This window comes from Oryctolagus cuniculus, chromosome 14 (assembly GCF_964237555.1).
Source record: "Oryctolagus cuniculus chromosome 14, mOryCun1.1, whole genome shotgun sequence".
NCBI classification, from domain to species: Eukaryota; Metazoa; Chordata; class Mammalia; order Lagomorpha; family Leporidae; genus Oryctolagus; species Oryctolagus cuniculus.
This window is the reverse complement of record NC_091445.1, coordinates 62,100,520-62,115,910: the sequence shown is the minus strand read 5'-3', so window position 1 is coordinate 62,115,910 and position 15,391 is coordinate 62,100,520. Positions and strand designations below refer to the sequence as shown.

The window sequence follows — 15,391 nt, the reverse complement described above, 5'->3', positions numbered from 1 at the left end:
GACTCAGGTCCTTAGGTCCCTGTCACCCATCTAGGAGAACCAGAGTGCAGGCTTCTGGCTTCAGCCTGGCCCACCTCTGGCTGTTGTGGGCACTTGGGAAGTAAACCAGCAGATGTAGGACTGAGGTCTCACTCCTGTGTCTCTACCTTTCAAATAAAATGAAAATAAATTTAAAAAACCAAGCAAACCAAAAGCATTATACATCTTAGCTGCTTCCTACGTTCATCGTTTCTTCCAATAAAGTTTAGACTCCTTAAAAATGTACAAGAAAGCATTCAATGAGTGAGAAACTATCAATTTTGTTCATTAGCACTTTTATGGAAGGTGTGCAATAAATAATCATAAAGGGATAGAATGAAGGTTTCTATTTCAGGTCTGGCCCAATTTGGAGAAGTCATGGGTTTGTATCACAGCCGTCTGGCAAAGCTAGTGGACAACGTGTTCCTTTAGGTTAGTTTTCGAAGAGGGAAAGGGCATAACGGTGAATTTACCTGCTCCAGAGTCCTGCCAGCCCCTGGTCTTTTCTTTCAGCCCAAACTTCCGGGCATTTTCTGGTGAGAAGCTATCGGGTTTGCAGGTACTCTCCCAACTCTCCCCCACTCCCTGCTCCAACAGCCTTCAGAGATTTGGGCTCTGGCCTGCTTCACCCTTTTGTCCACTGGTATTTCCTGCTGCTGGAGGTGGGAAATACCTACTCCTGGCTTGCTCCACCAGCGGAGCCCTGAATGGCCCTGGTGACTGGTAACCAAGTAGAGTGCAGATACAGACCCAAGTCCAACCTCAAATGTTACAACTAGGGTTGTATGCGTTACCTGGGTGAGGTAACTTTATACAAGATTATTCATTATACTGTTTCTGAAATAATATTTAAAAATTGGAAATAGCCTCAGTGTCTATCAATTGGCAATTCCTTAAATTAAATAAATCATGGTAGCCTTATATAATGCAGCCACAAGAGACTGAGAAACTCCTTTATATGCTTAAAAGGCATATTGTAACAGAAGGAAGAAAGCAGCGTGGGAAGCAGACTATGCATTGTGCTATTTGTGTAAGAAAAAGACAGAAAGATTAATTTATGAGTGTAAAAATAAATATATAAAGTCACTTAAGACAAGGATGGCGAGGTAAACTGACATCTGGGGGACAAAGACAGGTGGGATACTTTCCTTTTGCTTCTTCCGAACTTTTTAATTTTGAACTATGCGAATTATTTATTGCATAAATAAAACAATCAGAAGAAGATCCATGAGGTTCTTTTTTTTAAATCTGACTGAATTCTATTAGGTACCATGTCTGCCAGATGCCTGGATCTTCCTGAAAAGTCATTTCAGGTCTGGGTTGGCTTCTCAATCCTGCTTTAGTTTGCTTCAACAGCAAGTGTACTTCCATTTGGACAGGAAACTGGCTTGCTGTGCCTGGATTTACAGAGACTGGATCCCTTTCTGATCACAGGGCTCCTGGTTTTTGCAGATAAGGAAGTGAATCTGAAAAACTCTAAATTCCATTATTATAGGCTTCTGAACTGCTCCAACCAATGAGGCCTTGGAATTCCAAGTATACCAAAACCCAAAACCCACACTGTAAGCCACTTGGCAAAAGTGCCTTCTCTTCGCTCACCCACCATCCTGGGCAAAGCACTACAATACCAGAACAAAGCCCTGGGAAGCTTACTGAATCTCAGCTTTGCTATCAATACCACTTCATTTGCCTTAAAGGATATCTAAGGGCACACAAAGAACCAGAAAGACGACTTTGGTCATAGGCAGTCCCTTAAGAGACTCAATTCCTCCCTGACGCCTTTATCTCCCCATGCATCAACAAAGATGTCAGCACGTTTCAAGCCAAGCCCCTGTGGTTGTCTTGCTTTAAAGGTGGAACTTCAAGCAAACCAATGTTTCTAAAATCAGGGGCCACCTTCTCAGGGTGGGAAGGGTAGTCACTGTCCATCTGCACTCTGATTTGGAATGAATGACCCTCGCGTTACAAAGTTCTGAATGAAGAGTCTCTGGCTAACAGTCTGTTGTCATCTCTCTGGGAAGAAGTAGCAGTGTGTGGCCTGGAACTATTGTTGGAAAACTGGAGAAGTCTCTTTGGGACCAGAAGAATGGAGTTGCCCTCTGTGGAGGCTGGAATTCAGCCTTGAAATTCAAACCCCGATGGTGCCTTTCAACTCATTGCTCCTAAATTGGCCTTCAAATCTTTGGCACAAGGATAAAAGGGAGTGCCCGCCCTTCTCTCTTTCAGGACCCATGTTGCTTTCTCTGAGCCTTTTGGGACTTTTCTTTCCCTTCTTGGTTTCCAAGCCTCGTAAGTATCTCTCTTTTTAAAATAAAAATTATCTGAGAGGCAGAGAAAGACACACAGAGAAAGCTCCTATCTGCTAGTGCATTTCTCAAATACCCACAACAGCCAGGACTTGGCTGGAGCCAAACCTGGGAGCTGGGAATTCAATCTAGGTCTTCCATGTAGGTGGCAGAAGGCCAGTTAATGGAGCCATCACCTGCTACCTCCCCAAGACTGCATTAACAGGAAGTTGGAGCCAAGAATCTAACCCAGGTTCACTGAAGTGGGCATCTTAACCACAAGGCCAAATGCCAAGCTCCTTAGGCATCTCTCTTTGGGCACAATGATGTGAGTATTCTTGGCTTAGGGAATATACTCTAGGTGATTTTCACAACACTGAAGCATACATAAAACTCATTATCATACCCACGAGTTCAATGGCTAAACTTGGTGTCCCAAAGTGTTCTGTGTTTCCCACCTCACAATAATGAGAAAGAGCATTTGTTTGCCAGACCAAACACCTGATAAACAGGATCTCAATGTCCCCAAAACATCAAGGACTCTAACACCTAAAATGTACATCTTGGAAAAGAAGGTGCATGAACTCTGTTCAGGTAGCTCTAAACAGCGTAGGCTCTTCCCAGTCTTGTTCACTCTGGAGCAGAACGTGTTTTCCTTCTCTGATCTATGAAAGATGGGCAGAAGTGGCTTCTGCGGAAACACAGTCCATGTGGGTCCTCAAACACTGGTTAGGAAACATTGGTCATCAGACCCAGAGCTGGCGACTTGACAACCCTTGGGTAGACAAGGGGAGGGAAGGCTTGTTAGAATGGAGAGATCAGCTGCAAAGACTTGGGAGTTATTAGTCAGAAAAATCTGGTTCTCACAATGATACAGTGTCAGAGATTATAAAGCAAAGACTTGGGTATCATAGGTAACATATTCTGAGACTGCAGAAGGCGGCAAATTATAGAATTTTGGAGTTGGAAGCAGACATTAGTCCAAACTTTATAGACAAGGAAATAAGAGGTTCAGAGGTTTCCCTTAAATCATAAAGCAAGTTAGTTGATGGCAGAGGCGAGCCTATAACCAGGACATTTGGACTCACAAAGCTTTCTCAGCCGCATTCCAGAAGAGAATCAGGGTGGTGGACTGACCCTGGATTTACGTTGCTACAGAGAGTGCAACGGGAAAGCACTCCGTAAACTGTAACATTGCAAAAATGGGAGGGATTGTTATTGCAGATAATTATCTTGCTTATTTGATTAGCTACAGAAAGAAATTTGAAGCTGTCTGCTCAGTTTTATTGCTATCTTAATTAACAAGAAGAAAAGCAAAGCAAAATAAAAGCCAGTGATAATCTTAGCACAACTTCAAGCCTCCTACCCCCGGCTTAACCAACGCTCTCGTAAACAAGCATTTCTCCCAAGGTCCCTGCAGGCTTCATTGCACCTGTGCCCACTCTGCTGGGGCGGCAGTAAATGAGCAGCAGACACAGGACAGGGGAGCAAAGGAGAAACCAAAGAAGTGGTGACCCCTCAGACTGGTCCCAGGTGGAACGCACAAAACCTGCACCATTGAGTGTATTACAATAGTGCTTATTTGTACTTATGTGAAAATACTCCTTATTTTCCCGAAACTGGCTTCTCCTCTCGGGCACTCCCTCCATTGAGCAGTCTGTATTGTGAGAACAGCCGCCTGGGGACCGCTTTCTGGTTCTGGCCAGATAGGAAAGGGACAAATAATGATGGTATCACTTACTCTGAGGCTTTCATTTCTGCCTTTCAAAGTCCTTTACAACTATTAACTCTCTTCCAACAACTGGCTTGGCCCTTTTCTGTAGACAAGGAAATACAAGCCACACTCCAACTGATTGTCTTCTCCACTCCTGACCATCATTCTCTCCAGATCCCCAGGCCTTGTTTTCTGGTCGATCTGCATCATCCAGTTGGAGCATATTCCAGCCCAATGCCATGCCATGTAAGTGAAAGATGAAGGACTTAGTTTATATAAATACTTTACTTGCCAAGCATGTAAGGAAATCATTGAAGGCTGCGTGGCTTGGACACGTTCATTCCCCAAATACCGGCAGCAGCTGGGGTGAGGCCAGGCTGAAGCCAGAAGCACCATCTGGGTCTCCCATATGAGTGGATGGGGACCAAGAACTTGAGCCCTCATCTGCTGCCTCCCAGGCACATTAGCGGGAAGTTAGATCTAAAGTGGAGGCAGGACTTGAACCCAGCACTCTGACATAGGAGTGGGCATCCCAAGTGGTGGCTTAACCTCTTGTACCACAATACCTACTTTTGGATATAAGTTTTTTAGTTAAAAAAAAGTTTTAAGGTAAACGAATTTCATGTATTTCATATATACAGATCTAGGAACAGTGATACTTCACACCCTACCCTCCCTCCTGTCCACCACGCTCCCACCCATCCTCCTCCTTCCTCTTAATATTTACAATGATCTACTTTGTTTACTTTATACTCATAAGATTAACCCTTACTGAGTAAAGGGTTCACCAGGGATAGAAGTCTTGAGAGTATTTATACCCATTCTATTTTGCACATGTAAAAAACAGGTCCCAAACTCTCCAACTCAAAGCAGGGCTCTGTTCTCCACTACAGCTCACCACTGGCATGCTTCTGAGAAGATGGAGGGGAGGGCTGGGATCCATGTGTGACGTGGGCCTACGTGTTGGGTACTTGCCATTGCCAGCTCTGGTAATCTTTCTGCATTTCTGCTTCCTGGGTGAGAAGATGAATTCGAGGCTATCAAAGCCCTCACCTTTATCCCATATCCCTGTGTCGTTCTCCAGAGCAAGGCATAGCAAATGCACAGCTTCCCTCCCGCCCAGTTCTCTGCCTGGGAGTCTCTGCTGAGCAACAGAATACAGAGCTCTGGTGACACCATGGGAGAGCATGGCTTGGGGGCCCTCCCTTTACCCCAGCCGCCTCAAACTCCCCTCCCTCTCACTTCCAAAAAGTGTTAAAGAGTCCATAAATCAGATCCTGGAGATCTGTCCTTTATTCTTTGGGTTCTTGTGGTTGGATCTGGTTGGGTGTGTCCCATACATAAGGGGCTTCAGAAAGCTGAGACAATGCCAGGATAGGTCCCAGGACTGTCCTCCAGCACTAACTCCATCTGTGCCTACAGTGGCCCTACTACCAACTGGTTCAGCCCAGCAGCTGATAGTAAGACACACCAGTTAACCTTTCCTGGCTTAACTGACCAGGTAGAGACTGTGTCTGAGGCGCTGAATACCTCTATAGCATTTCTGAAACAAAGAGGACTGCTGTCAGCATGAACAGGCGTGAGCATTAACATTGTTCTGAGAATAGACTTGCTTTCAGAGTAGCTAATCCAGTAGGATAACCCGATTCACAGATCGGGATTCACTTATCCAAAGACAGCATCCTCCTCCTTCAACCTGGAGACACAAGAATGAATACCTCCCGGTTCCCCAGGTACAATGAGCCTCGTTCACTGCACCCCACCTCTCCAATTCAACAGCTCCTGGACTGAGCTCATTCTCTACAGGCACCCTCTACCTTTACGGGTGCCACTATCCACCCCTTGGTCACCCATGTCAGAAACCAGTGGTGCAGCAGGTTAATTCCCCACCCACTATGCAGTCATCCCATATTACAGCACCAGCTCAAGTCTTGGCTACTCTGCTTCCAATCCAGCTTCCTGCCAATGCACCCAGGAAGACAGGCGGAAACTGGCCCAAGTGTTTGGGCCCTTCCTACTCAGAGGCTTGGATGGAGTTCCTGGCTCCTTGCTTCAGCCTGGTCCAGCCCTGGTTGCTGTGGCAATTTGGGAAATGAACCAATGGATGGAAGTTCTCTCTTGCTCTTTCAAAATAAACAAACCTTAAAAAAAAAAGAGAAAATAGGCCAGCAGCCTGCAGTCCGCCCTACCCCACTGAATCACCAACCCTCAAGAGTGATCTTCTCTAGTGATTTGTTGAGTATCTGTTCAGTGAAGACTGTTAGCTAATAGCTATGATACAATGAGAATGGACCATTTCTGAGAGCAAGGACCAGCACCCAGAGCAGTGTGGGAGACGAGAGTGTTAAATAATTATACACACACACACACACATCCCAGCTGTGGGATTAGTATCTTATGTTTAGTTTCCTCATCTGAAAGTGAAAGTAATAAAACTGCCTCCCTCCCTGAACTGTTGAGAAGATGAAATAGCATTAGTATACTTGAACACAACATTGCTTGGCACAAAGAGCATTAGTGGATACAGTTACCAATATACATTATAGGTGTCAAGACAGGAGACTGAGGCTCAGAGGACTTCAATGCCTTCTTTAGGATCACATGGCAACTGGATAGTCCCAGCTGGCGGGCAAGTGCAGGTCTGACCTTCAATGAAAGCCGTACCCTCTTTTTACCCCAAATGGCGTATCTAGGCCCCGGTAAGCAGCTGTGAATGAGAAAGTGAAACTTCCAAAATACCAACGCAGAAAGATGTCCTACACTGGTATTATATAGAACAGCATCCTATGATCTCTTTTTTTATTTGACAGGTAGAGTTAGACAGTGAGAGAGAGAGACAAAGGTCTTCCTTCCGTTGGTTCACTTCCCAAATGGCTGCTAAGGCTGGCACTGCACAGATCCAAAGCTAGGAGCCAGGTGCTTCTTCCTGGTCTCCCACAGGGGCCCAGGCACTTGGGCCATCCTCCACTGCCTTCCCGGGTCACAGCAGAGAGCTGGACTGGAAGAGGAGCACCTGGGACTAGAACCAGCACCCACGTGGGATGCCGGCTCTGCAGGTGAAGGATTAACCAAGTGAGCCATGGCACCAGCCCTCTATGATCTCATTGTAAATGCTTAGAGTTAACTGCAAACTTCTCTATCACTGCCTCTGAATCTTGGATATTCCTTTGTCATCTGATTTGTCACCCATCTCTCCCACTAACCTACCTGAGAGCAGGAAATCCCTATTGCTTAACGGGTGGTGGTCAGATACACGACATTCAGTATTTGTTAAATTTGTGAATAGCATTGAATGTTTTTAAAAAGTGCATAACTTATGCATTTAGAGCATAGCTAAATAGTAGGCAATATGAAAGACACAAAGAAAGTCCAAACTATACAATAATGTATTCAGAAAGAAATGATATTCCTTTTACTGCATTCCCCAGAAACCCAGTTTCTATTTCAAGGAGCAACCACAACAACCAATTCCTCAGATATTGTTCTGGAGTTGTGCTGCATTTTAATGCAATTTAAGTGCCCTGACAAAGTATTAGAGAATGCGGGAAAACGTTTCAGAAAAACATAGGCGTGTTCTCTTTCCTGAGAAGTCATCACTTTCCCTCAAACCGACATAAAGGCCAACTCAAATGCAAACTCTGCCCGAGCGTGCACGTGGCAAGCACAGTATCAGAGAAAGATGCGAGCCGGTGGCACGCCTCAGGTGCAACGCCATCGATCGTCTCATCCTATTTACAGGCTCCCGTCCCCTGCAGCTGGTCTTATGATTCACTTCTTCATAATTCTTTGGCCTGAGAGTTCCTTTTAATTGTGCTATTCTGCGACTAGACCATGGCAAAGGACTGCCCCTTTGCTTTAGCAAGATGTCCAAGGTCACCCCAATACAGCTACCACATCCTGAAATGAGAAAGGGTTTTCTGGAGAAAGACAATAATCACTCTCCTCAGTGGTTTCATGGTCGTTGCTGTTAGACAGATGTCCTGGAAGACACAGATCTATCCCGTTGGAAAGAACCCTCTTAAAGAGGCCTGAAGCATGGCACTGCTTTCCCTCAGGTGGTTAACCTGCTCCAGTCACGGGCTTGTTATAGCAATGGCACAACCAGACTTCAACATTGTTTAAAATGACATCCAATTGCACAAGTGGCTCTATGCTGATGTTTGTAGATTAGTAGTGAAAGAGATAACTCTTTTGATTCTGAATATACAAGGGTGCTTCAAATATTCATGGAAAATGGAATTCAAAGTATATTTTGGTACAAAAATTTGAAACCTATGTCTTTTTCCACAATATGCATTTGCTACACACTTTTTAAAGATGTGGATTCATATATCTCTACCCTCCTCCACCATACTTCCTAGTTTCTACTTCTACACGTTAAATGCACATTCATTTCATTTCAAAGTTAGAACATACTTAATAAAAACACTTATCCTAATATGGATTTTCCTGGTGTTTACTAAAAACAATCAAATCTAAGAATTTGGAAGCCAAGTAATAGTTAGCTCTTCAAAATTCATCTTTGGAAAAATAACTCTTTCTTTCTTCTCTGTTAGTGTTTTGCCCAGGGTATTTTTTTTTTTTTTAATTCATTTGAAAGAGAGGGAAAGACAGAGAGAGAGAGCAAGAGAGAGAATGAATTTTCCCTCTGCTGGTTTGCTACCCAAATGGCCACAATGGCGAGGGCTGGGGCAGGCCAAAACCAGGAGCCCAGAGTTTCTTCTGGGTCTCCTATGTGGGTAAAGGGGCCCAAGTACTTGAACCATTTTCTGCTCCTTTCCCAGACACATTAGCAGGGAGATGGACTGGAAGTGGAGCAGCCAGGCCTTGAACCAGCACCCATATGGGATGCTGGCATTACAGATAGTGGCTTAACCTGCTACACCACAGCACTGGCACCTATTTTGCCCATTTTTTCCAATGGTGTAGCAAATTAAAGAGCTGGTGTCCAGATATATTCTTTTCCTTTTATTTCATCTAGGGTTGACATAGACGTGGAAGCCAGCAACATTCTAAATGAAGCCCTTGTTTTCGCTGGGCCCTCACTGGAAGGTGCACCAACACATAACTGAAGGCCTCTTCCTTCTCTCCTCAGTCTGTTGGCCGCTAAGTTGTCTATTTGCTACCCCAAGTCTTTGGTGTAGACTCAGTGGTCTGTCACTGAGTTCTCTTCCTGCATTTCTTTGTCAGTTCTTTCTAGTTGCTTCTGCCTCTTCAGTTTCCATTAGTAAAGCTAACTGCAAGGGCATACAGCCAACTTATCGACCTCAGCTCAGCCAACTCATCGACCTCAGCTCAGCCAACTCTTATTGCAATTCTCAAATTTTGAGGAAGGGAGTTAGTTGCGGCCATTTGGGGAGTGAGCTGGCTGATGGAAGATCTGTCTTTCTGCTCCATGCCTCCACACCGTGTATCTCTATCTCTGCCTTTCAAATAAGTAAATAAATCTTTAAAAAAAATCCTAAGGAAGGACTCACTGGGCTAGGAAGTGATCCCAGAACTCCTAGAGAAAATGGATTCTTAATCCTGGCATTATCTTCCATTAATTAGAGATGAGATTTCTTTGTACCAATCAATTAGGAATTTTCTTCTCCATCAATCTGGCTTCCAACTTTTTTTATGTCTTTTCAATTCCTCTATTCTTTAATGGAAACATTTCTTTCTTTCTTTTCTTTTTTTTTGGACAGGCAGAGTGGACAGTGAGAGAGAGAGACAGAGAGAAAGGTCTTCCTTTGCCGTTGGTTCACCCTCCAATGGCCACTGCGGCCAGCGCCCTGCGGCTGGCGCACCACGCTGATCTGAAGGCAGGAGCCAGGTGCTTCTCCCGGTCTCCCATGGGGTGCAGGGCCCAAGCACTTGGGCCATCCTCCACTGCACTCCCTGGCCACAGCAGAGAGCTGGCCTGGAAGAGGGGCAACCGGGACAGAATCTGGCGCCCTGACCGGGACTAGAACCCGGGGGTGCCAGTGTCGCAGGTGGAGGATTTAGCCTATTGAGCCGCAGCGCCGGCCAATGGAAACATTTCTATCTTAGAAACAGAACTCTTCTGGGGACCAGCATCATGGCACAGCAGGTTATGCTTCCAACTTGTGACACTGGCATCCCATATTGGAATGTCAGTTTGAGTCATCCAATACAGCTCCCTGCTAATGCACCTGGGAGAGCAGCAGAGGATGGCCCAAATACTTGGGTCCCCTGGCACCCATGTGGGAGACCCTCATAGGGTTCTGGGGTCCTGTCTTCAGCCTGCCTATCCCTGACATTTGCAGTCATTTGGGGACTGAACCAGCAGGTGGAAGATCCGTCTCTCCCTGTCACTTGGCTTTGCAAATTAATTCATCTTTTAAAAGAAGAAACAGAATGCTTCTGGTGTTTAAAACATCACTTTGAACAGGTATTCCTACATCTTTTCCAAACACACACTGATATTACTGAACTTTCTGACTATATACATAAGGATTATAAATAAATGGATATTTGTCAAATGAATGAAGGAGACGTGGCTTAATTTGTAGAATTATAAGCTTTTTGCTAAGTGTAACTGGCTAAATCATGTGGTAAGATGACAGTACTACTAGCTAATTGGCTTCTACCAACACCTGACATCATCTCTCTCCTTGGCATCTCTCACAAGATTCCAACTAGTCAGCAGTGCAGAGACAGGATGGCCTAGTGGTTAATAAACTAGCCTCCGGCCCCAGACACAGTTTGACTTCCTGCTCTAGAATTACTAGTTTTTGACTATGGAAATGCCTTTGATCGTTCCATCAGTTTCATCAACGAAACGAGAGATCATAGTAATCACACCTCCCCACTCATTTTATGGGGTTATTTGAGGATTCAATGAGCAAGTCACCCAGAAAATAGCAGAGTAGTCCTATATAGATGCTTGCTTTTATTACTTTTCCTTGGCTTGACAACGTCTGATTCTGAATAAAAAAGGAGCTGAGCATACTGCAGTCTGTGTTGACTTGCAGGAAAATTACATGGTACTGAAGTCCGCCTCCCAGAAAGATCTTCAAACCTGGGGACCTACACAGAGTCTTTACCTCTCTGGGTCAATCAGGACAGATTGCCTTTGAGCATCTCTAAAATCCACTGAAATACCAATTACTATAGGAGCCAAAGATATTCAGATGGAATACATCTGATGTCTTGTGTCAATCTATACTCTCCTATGTTTCTATTTATCTACAATTTAAGAATCCTGTGTTCTTGGACAAAGTTATATTTATATGCTACATGATGATTTAATAAAAATTAAGAAAATTAACTATACAGTTAGTGGAGATGCTGGAGAACTGAGGAACAGATTAAAACTGTACTTGACTTTTTTGGTGGTTAATTGATATAGAATTAAGTAAGAGCATTTTTACAATATACCATTGGCTTATATGCTTGCCAATCTAAGGATTTCTAGATTGGTTTGGTCAAAGAATTCCAAATAAGTGGCTTTTTGGTAGCATCCATGCCACCCATAAGTGATAAACTATAATTCAGATACCAATTAACCAAATGACGTTTTATTAGTATAACCACGCTGTTGATAAGAAACTGAAATGTTTCAAAAAGAGTATAGCTTGTTACGGCAGGCTCTGCGAGGCAACAAATGAGAGATCTGTGTTAACATTTTCCCCAATTTATCTTTCCCCATTGCTGGGCGAGAGTGCAATCACGTAAGAAATTTGGCCTTCTGTCCAAGTGTTGTTACGCAGCTTCCTGTCCTCACCATTAGAATAGAATTTCTATCAGGTACACCTATCTCACTTGAGGTGTACTAATCGTATAAAATGAAAATGACATTTTACAATAATCCTGTTTTGGCCAAATCTAGAGCATGTTGGTTTATGTTTGATTCTTTAACTGCTCATGCCTAACGATTAAATTATCACTTTCAGCTTTACCCAAAATGGAAAACTTGACTTATGACCTTTCTCCTCACAATCAACTGATTTACATAGTGTTTAATACTACTTCTTTCAGATTCTCGTGTGTTTACCATACATTGCTCCAAACATGCCAACAAACTGTTATTTTCTCGTGAAAAGGAACCTTCACATTTAGAGGAAAGCCTGGGCTATCATTCTGAATACCTACAATCAGTCCATCTGATAATGTTCCCGGCAGCCAGATGTCCCAGATGTTCTACTCAATGACTCACCCACAATGACAGCAGTGACGGTGAGCAGCACAAAAGCATTCCGAAACAGGTAACTCTTTACGTCCTCCTTTGTGATGTTCTGAACTTTCTTCTTGGCCAGAAGGGTGCGTTTGCGGACGCCTTGCTGGAACCTCTCCATCCTGCCCCCGACCCGGGGCTCTTCACCATTGCCTTTCGTCATAGTTTACTTTTCTAGGAGCGACTTCTCTGCACTTCAGTGTCTGGCAATCACTCCCGGAAAGCCCAGCCTCCTTTTTGGTGGGCTAGACCGCAACTAGAATGAGAAAAGTGAGAGAAAGAGATGAGCGTTATAGCCTCCACGGGTCAGTCAGTGCTGTCCTGCACCCCAGGGGAAGCTCTTGGCAGACTGCATAATCGCGGTAGGAATTAAGGACTGGAGAGCTGCAGTGCCAAGCTTCAGCTCAGAAAATAGGAGCAGAGATGTGTGTTCACTTTGAGAAGAAGTGTCCTCCCTCCCTTGAGGCTACAAAATGATTCCTCGGAGCACCCAACACCACACTCCCGCCCAGAACCCAGCCAAGTGCTGTGCATGAAGGCGGCACTTGAATGCACAGGAAGTACCCGAGAATTGCTTGATAACTTAAATTGTACACATGGTTGAAAGCATAACCGGGTCAACAGACAGGATTAAGATATTGATATGTGTCGGTTGAGTCTTTGTTATATGTAGTTAAGTAACTGGCTGTTTTCTTCATTAAGAAAAAAAAAGTGATAAAGCCAGCTAGTAAATATAGTCACAAAAAGGCACAAGTGCCCATAGGACAAGGGAAATACATTTGGCCATTTTATAGGGTAACTTTTCCATGAAAGAAGGTGCTCTAGGCACATCTGTAAATTACATGTCATTCTAATTCATTTTCACTTTTTTTTTTTTACAAGTGTAAGTACAAAGTAGTATCTGTCTCTTGTGGCAAACATAGTGGAGTCTCCTGAGGAACGATCATTGACTTCTAAGTATCTTTAAACTTGGGATTTCTAGAACAGAAGAGGAGATGAATCCAATTTTCATTCCAAACATTACAGCCTGTGGTTTTTGGTTACTTCAATGCATCTTAGGTTATTCAAATACAATTAAGTAAACCTTCCCTGGGTGGAGATCAGCTGTTCTGAAAATTCAAGGGATTCTTTCTGCTGCTTTACAAGTGTTCTCAATCCGTAGTCTTTGCCATGATTAGTCGGGGTGGAAACCAAGCGCGCATGTGGCCCTATCTGGCAACGCAGGCAGCCAGCGTGTGCGGCTGTGGGGGAGGTAATTGGAAACCAAGGGACTCCTCGCAAGCTTTTGGCAAATCCAAGGGTGGAAGAAAAAGACGTCTTAATAGCTTGACATTTAAATAAAATTGCAGGTTGGGGGTCAGTGATAATAAGACCTACAACTTGTTTAAGACTTCACACCAGATTAAAAGCTTAGAGAGAAGTGCAGAAGTGAAGGGGGAGACCAGATTTTTCCCGATAGCTCCGATTCCCTTCCCAGCCACTTTCCAGCAGGCGGGCTCAGCCTGGGTTCTTTTCTAGATCGCTCACCGCAATCTACTCCGAATGACTCCACGCCAAATTACGAGAGGACCCGGTATAAACAGACACCACACGCTCACTACGTTTAAATTACTAACCCGGACTTTACCAAAATGGCTAGCTTTTACTCCTGCTACTCCCCCGCTTGGGAAACACTGGCAGGGATATGCAAGGAGAAAAATCAAGCTCCGCACGGAAACAGGACGCTCCACTTACCTTTTCTGACTTAGCGACGGGTGGGAGACACCCCAGGCAATGGCAAGGTGACAACCCCAGCAGGTACAAGGGAGCCCCAGAGCACAGGGAGCCGCGCAGGCTAGCCCTGACAACAGGCATGTGCTCTGGAACTGCAAGTTACTATCAGGCAACTTAAGAAAAGGGGAGGAGCCTGTGCCCGGGAAAGGGGGAGTGGAGAAATGAAAACAGCACAGAGGAAGGAGGGGGAACCCCGAGGTTTCTGGAATATTGATGAATCTTGGCACAGCAGAGGCAGGCTTGCTGGCTTTGTTTGACCCCTTAGACTGCTTTTACGCTTTGTCAGCTCACTTTCATTAGAAATGCAAAATCGGGACCGGGAAGAATTGCAAAATAAAGTGCAAACACACTCGGGAAAGCTGGAAGTCTTGATTAGAACATTTCAAAGGCTTTTCTACGGCTACATTTAATCACTTCACTTTATTGCAGGTTTCCTGCCTTGAAGGGAACACGAGTGTGCTCTTTCGCCTGGTTGTACCACTGTTAGCAAAGTACGTTCTTCGATTTTGAATTGGGTTAGAATAACTGGCATTTCTTGGGAAGACTCCGAATGTGATCAGATACAGAAGGGAAAAAATGCCCAGTGCAGTTCTCTAAACTCGCCTAAAGTTACTCAAAGCACAAGACCTGCCTCTCTTTTAGCAGTTTAAACTCTATTCTAACAAGTCTAGGTTAGCTCCAACTGCATGCCTTGCAAAGACTGAAAAGGTAAGAGACGCAAAGAGACCAGGAACTTTGCCAAACTACAAACTAAAAAAGTGTATTTTAAGACCGAGAGTGCAAATGCATATTTGAAGTCTCATAATTTCAAAGGCCAGGTTACTATCAGATGCCTCAATTTTAAAGGATGCTAAAAATCCCCTAGTTCCCCTCTCCCATCCCATGATTTTTAGCAATTAAAAATTATCATTGCCTTGAGAATGTAACTTTAGTCTGTTTCAGAAAGAAATCTAGATTGTAAAAAAAAAATTAAAAGTCTAACCCATCCCTACAACGTAAAACTTTTTATCAGAAACAAAAGTCCATTAGAAACCAAAACTCATACCCCAAATCAGTTCTGTAGTCTTGTTCTCCAAACTGCATACTCCTCATGCAGAATCTGCCCAATTCTGATGCCTGTTACCTAACCCTGAAGTGTGTTCTTTTCCCCTCATTAGCAAATCCAGATAGGTTATAAGGAAATGTCTCACCAGCTTCAACTATTCCATGTATGTAATTTTGAATAGCTACTGATTGGAAAGCAATGATGAATCATGTAAATGCTTTAAAAATTAGCAGCCATTATAACCACTTCTTAATCTGGCATCATTTTAAGTGTTTGTTGAAAATAGACACTGGACAGTGCAAGTCTTTGGCGATCCATCTTTCCTTTCCCGTGATCCCCTAGGTCACTCGGCATCTGTCTCACATTATTTAACACTT

At 44.1% G+C, this 15,391-nt stretch overlaps 1 protein-coding gene across 1 annotated transcript in view; it reads right to left on the bottom strand.

Moving 5' to 3' along the window:
* The window catches only part of SLC1A3 (solute carrier family 1 member 3), an 83,956-nt gene extending 69,860 nt beyond the window's left edge, over positions 1 to 14,096 (bottom strand). The window contains exons 1-2 of the mRNA XM_002713973.5: positions 13,931 to 14,096; positions 12,179 to 12,452 (exon numbers count right to left, since the gene is read on the bottom strand). Coding sequence (XP_002714019.2) covers positions 12,179 to 12,359 — 181 coding nt within the window. The 5' untranslated portion in view covers positions 12,360 to 12,452; positions 13,931 to 14,096. The remainder of the gene's footprint in view (positions 1 to 12,178; positions 12,453 to 13,930) is intronic.
* Positions 14,097 to 15,391: the final 1,295 nt, after the last annotated feature.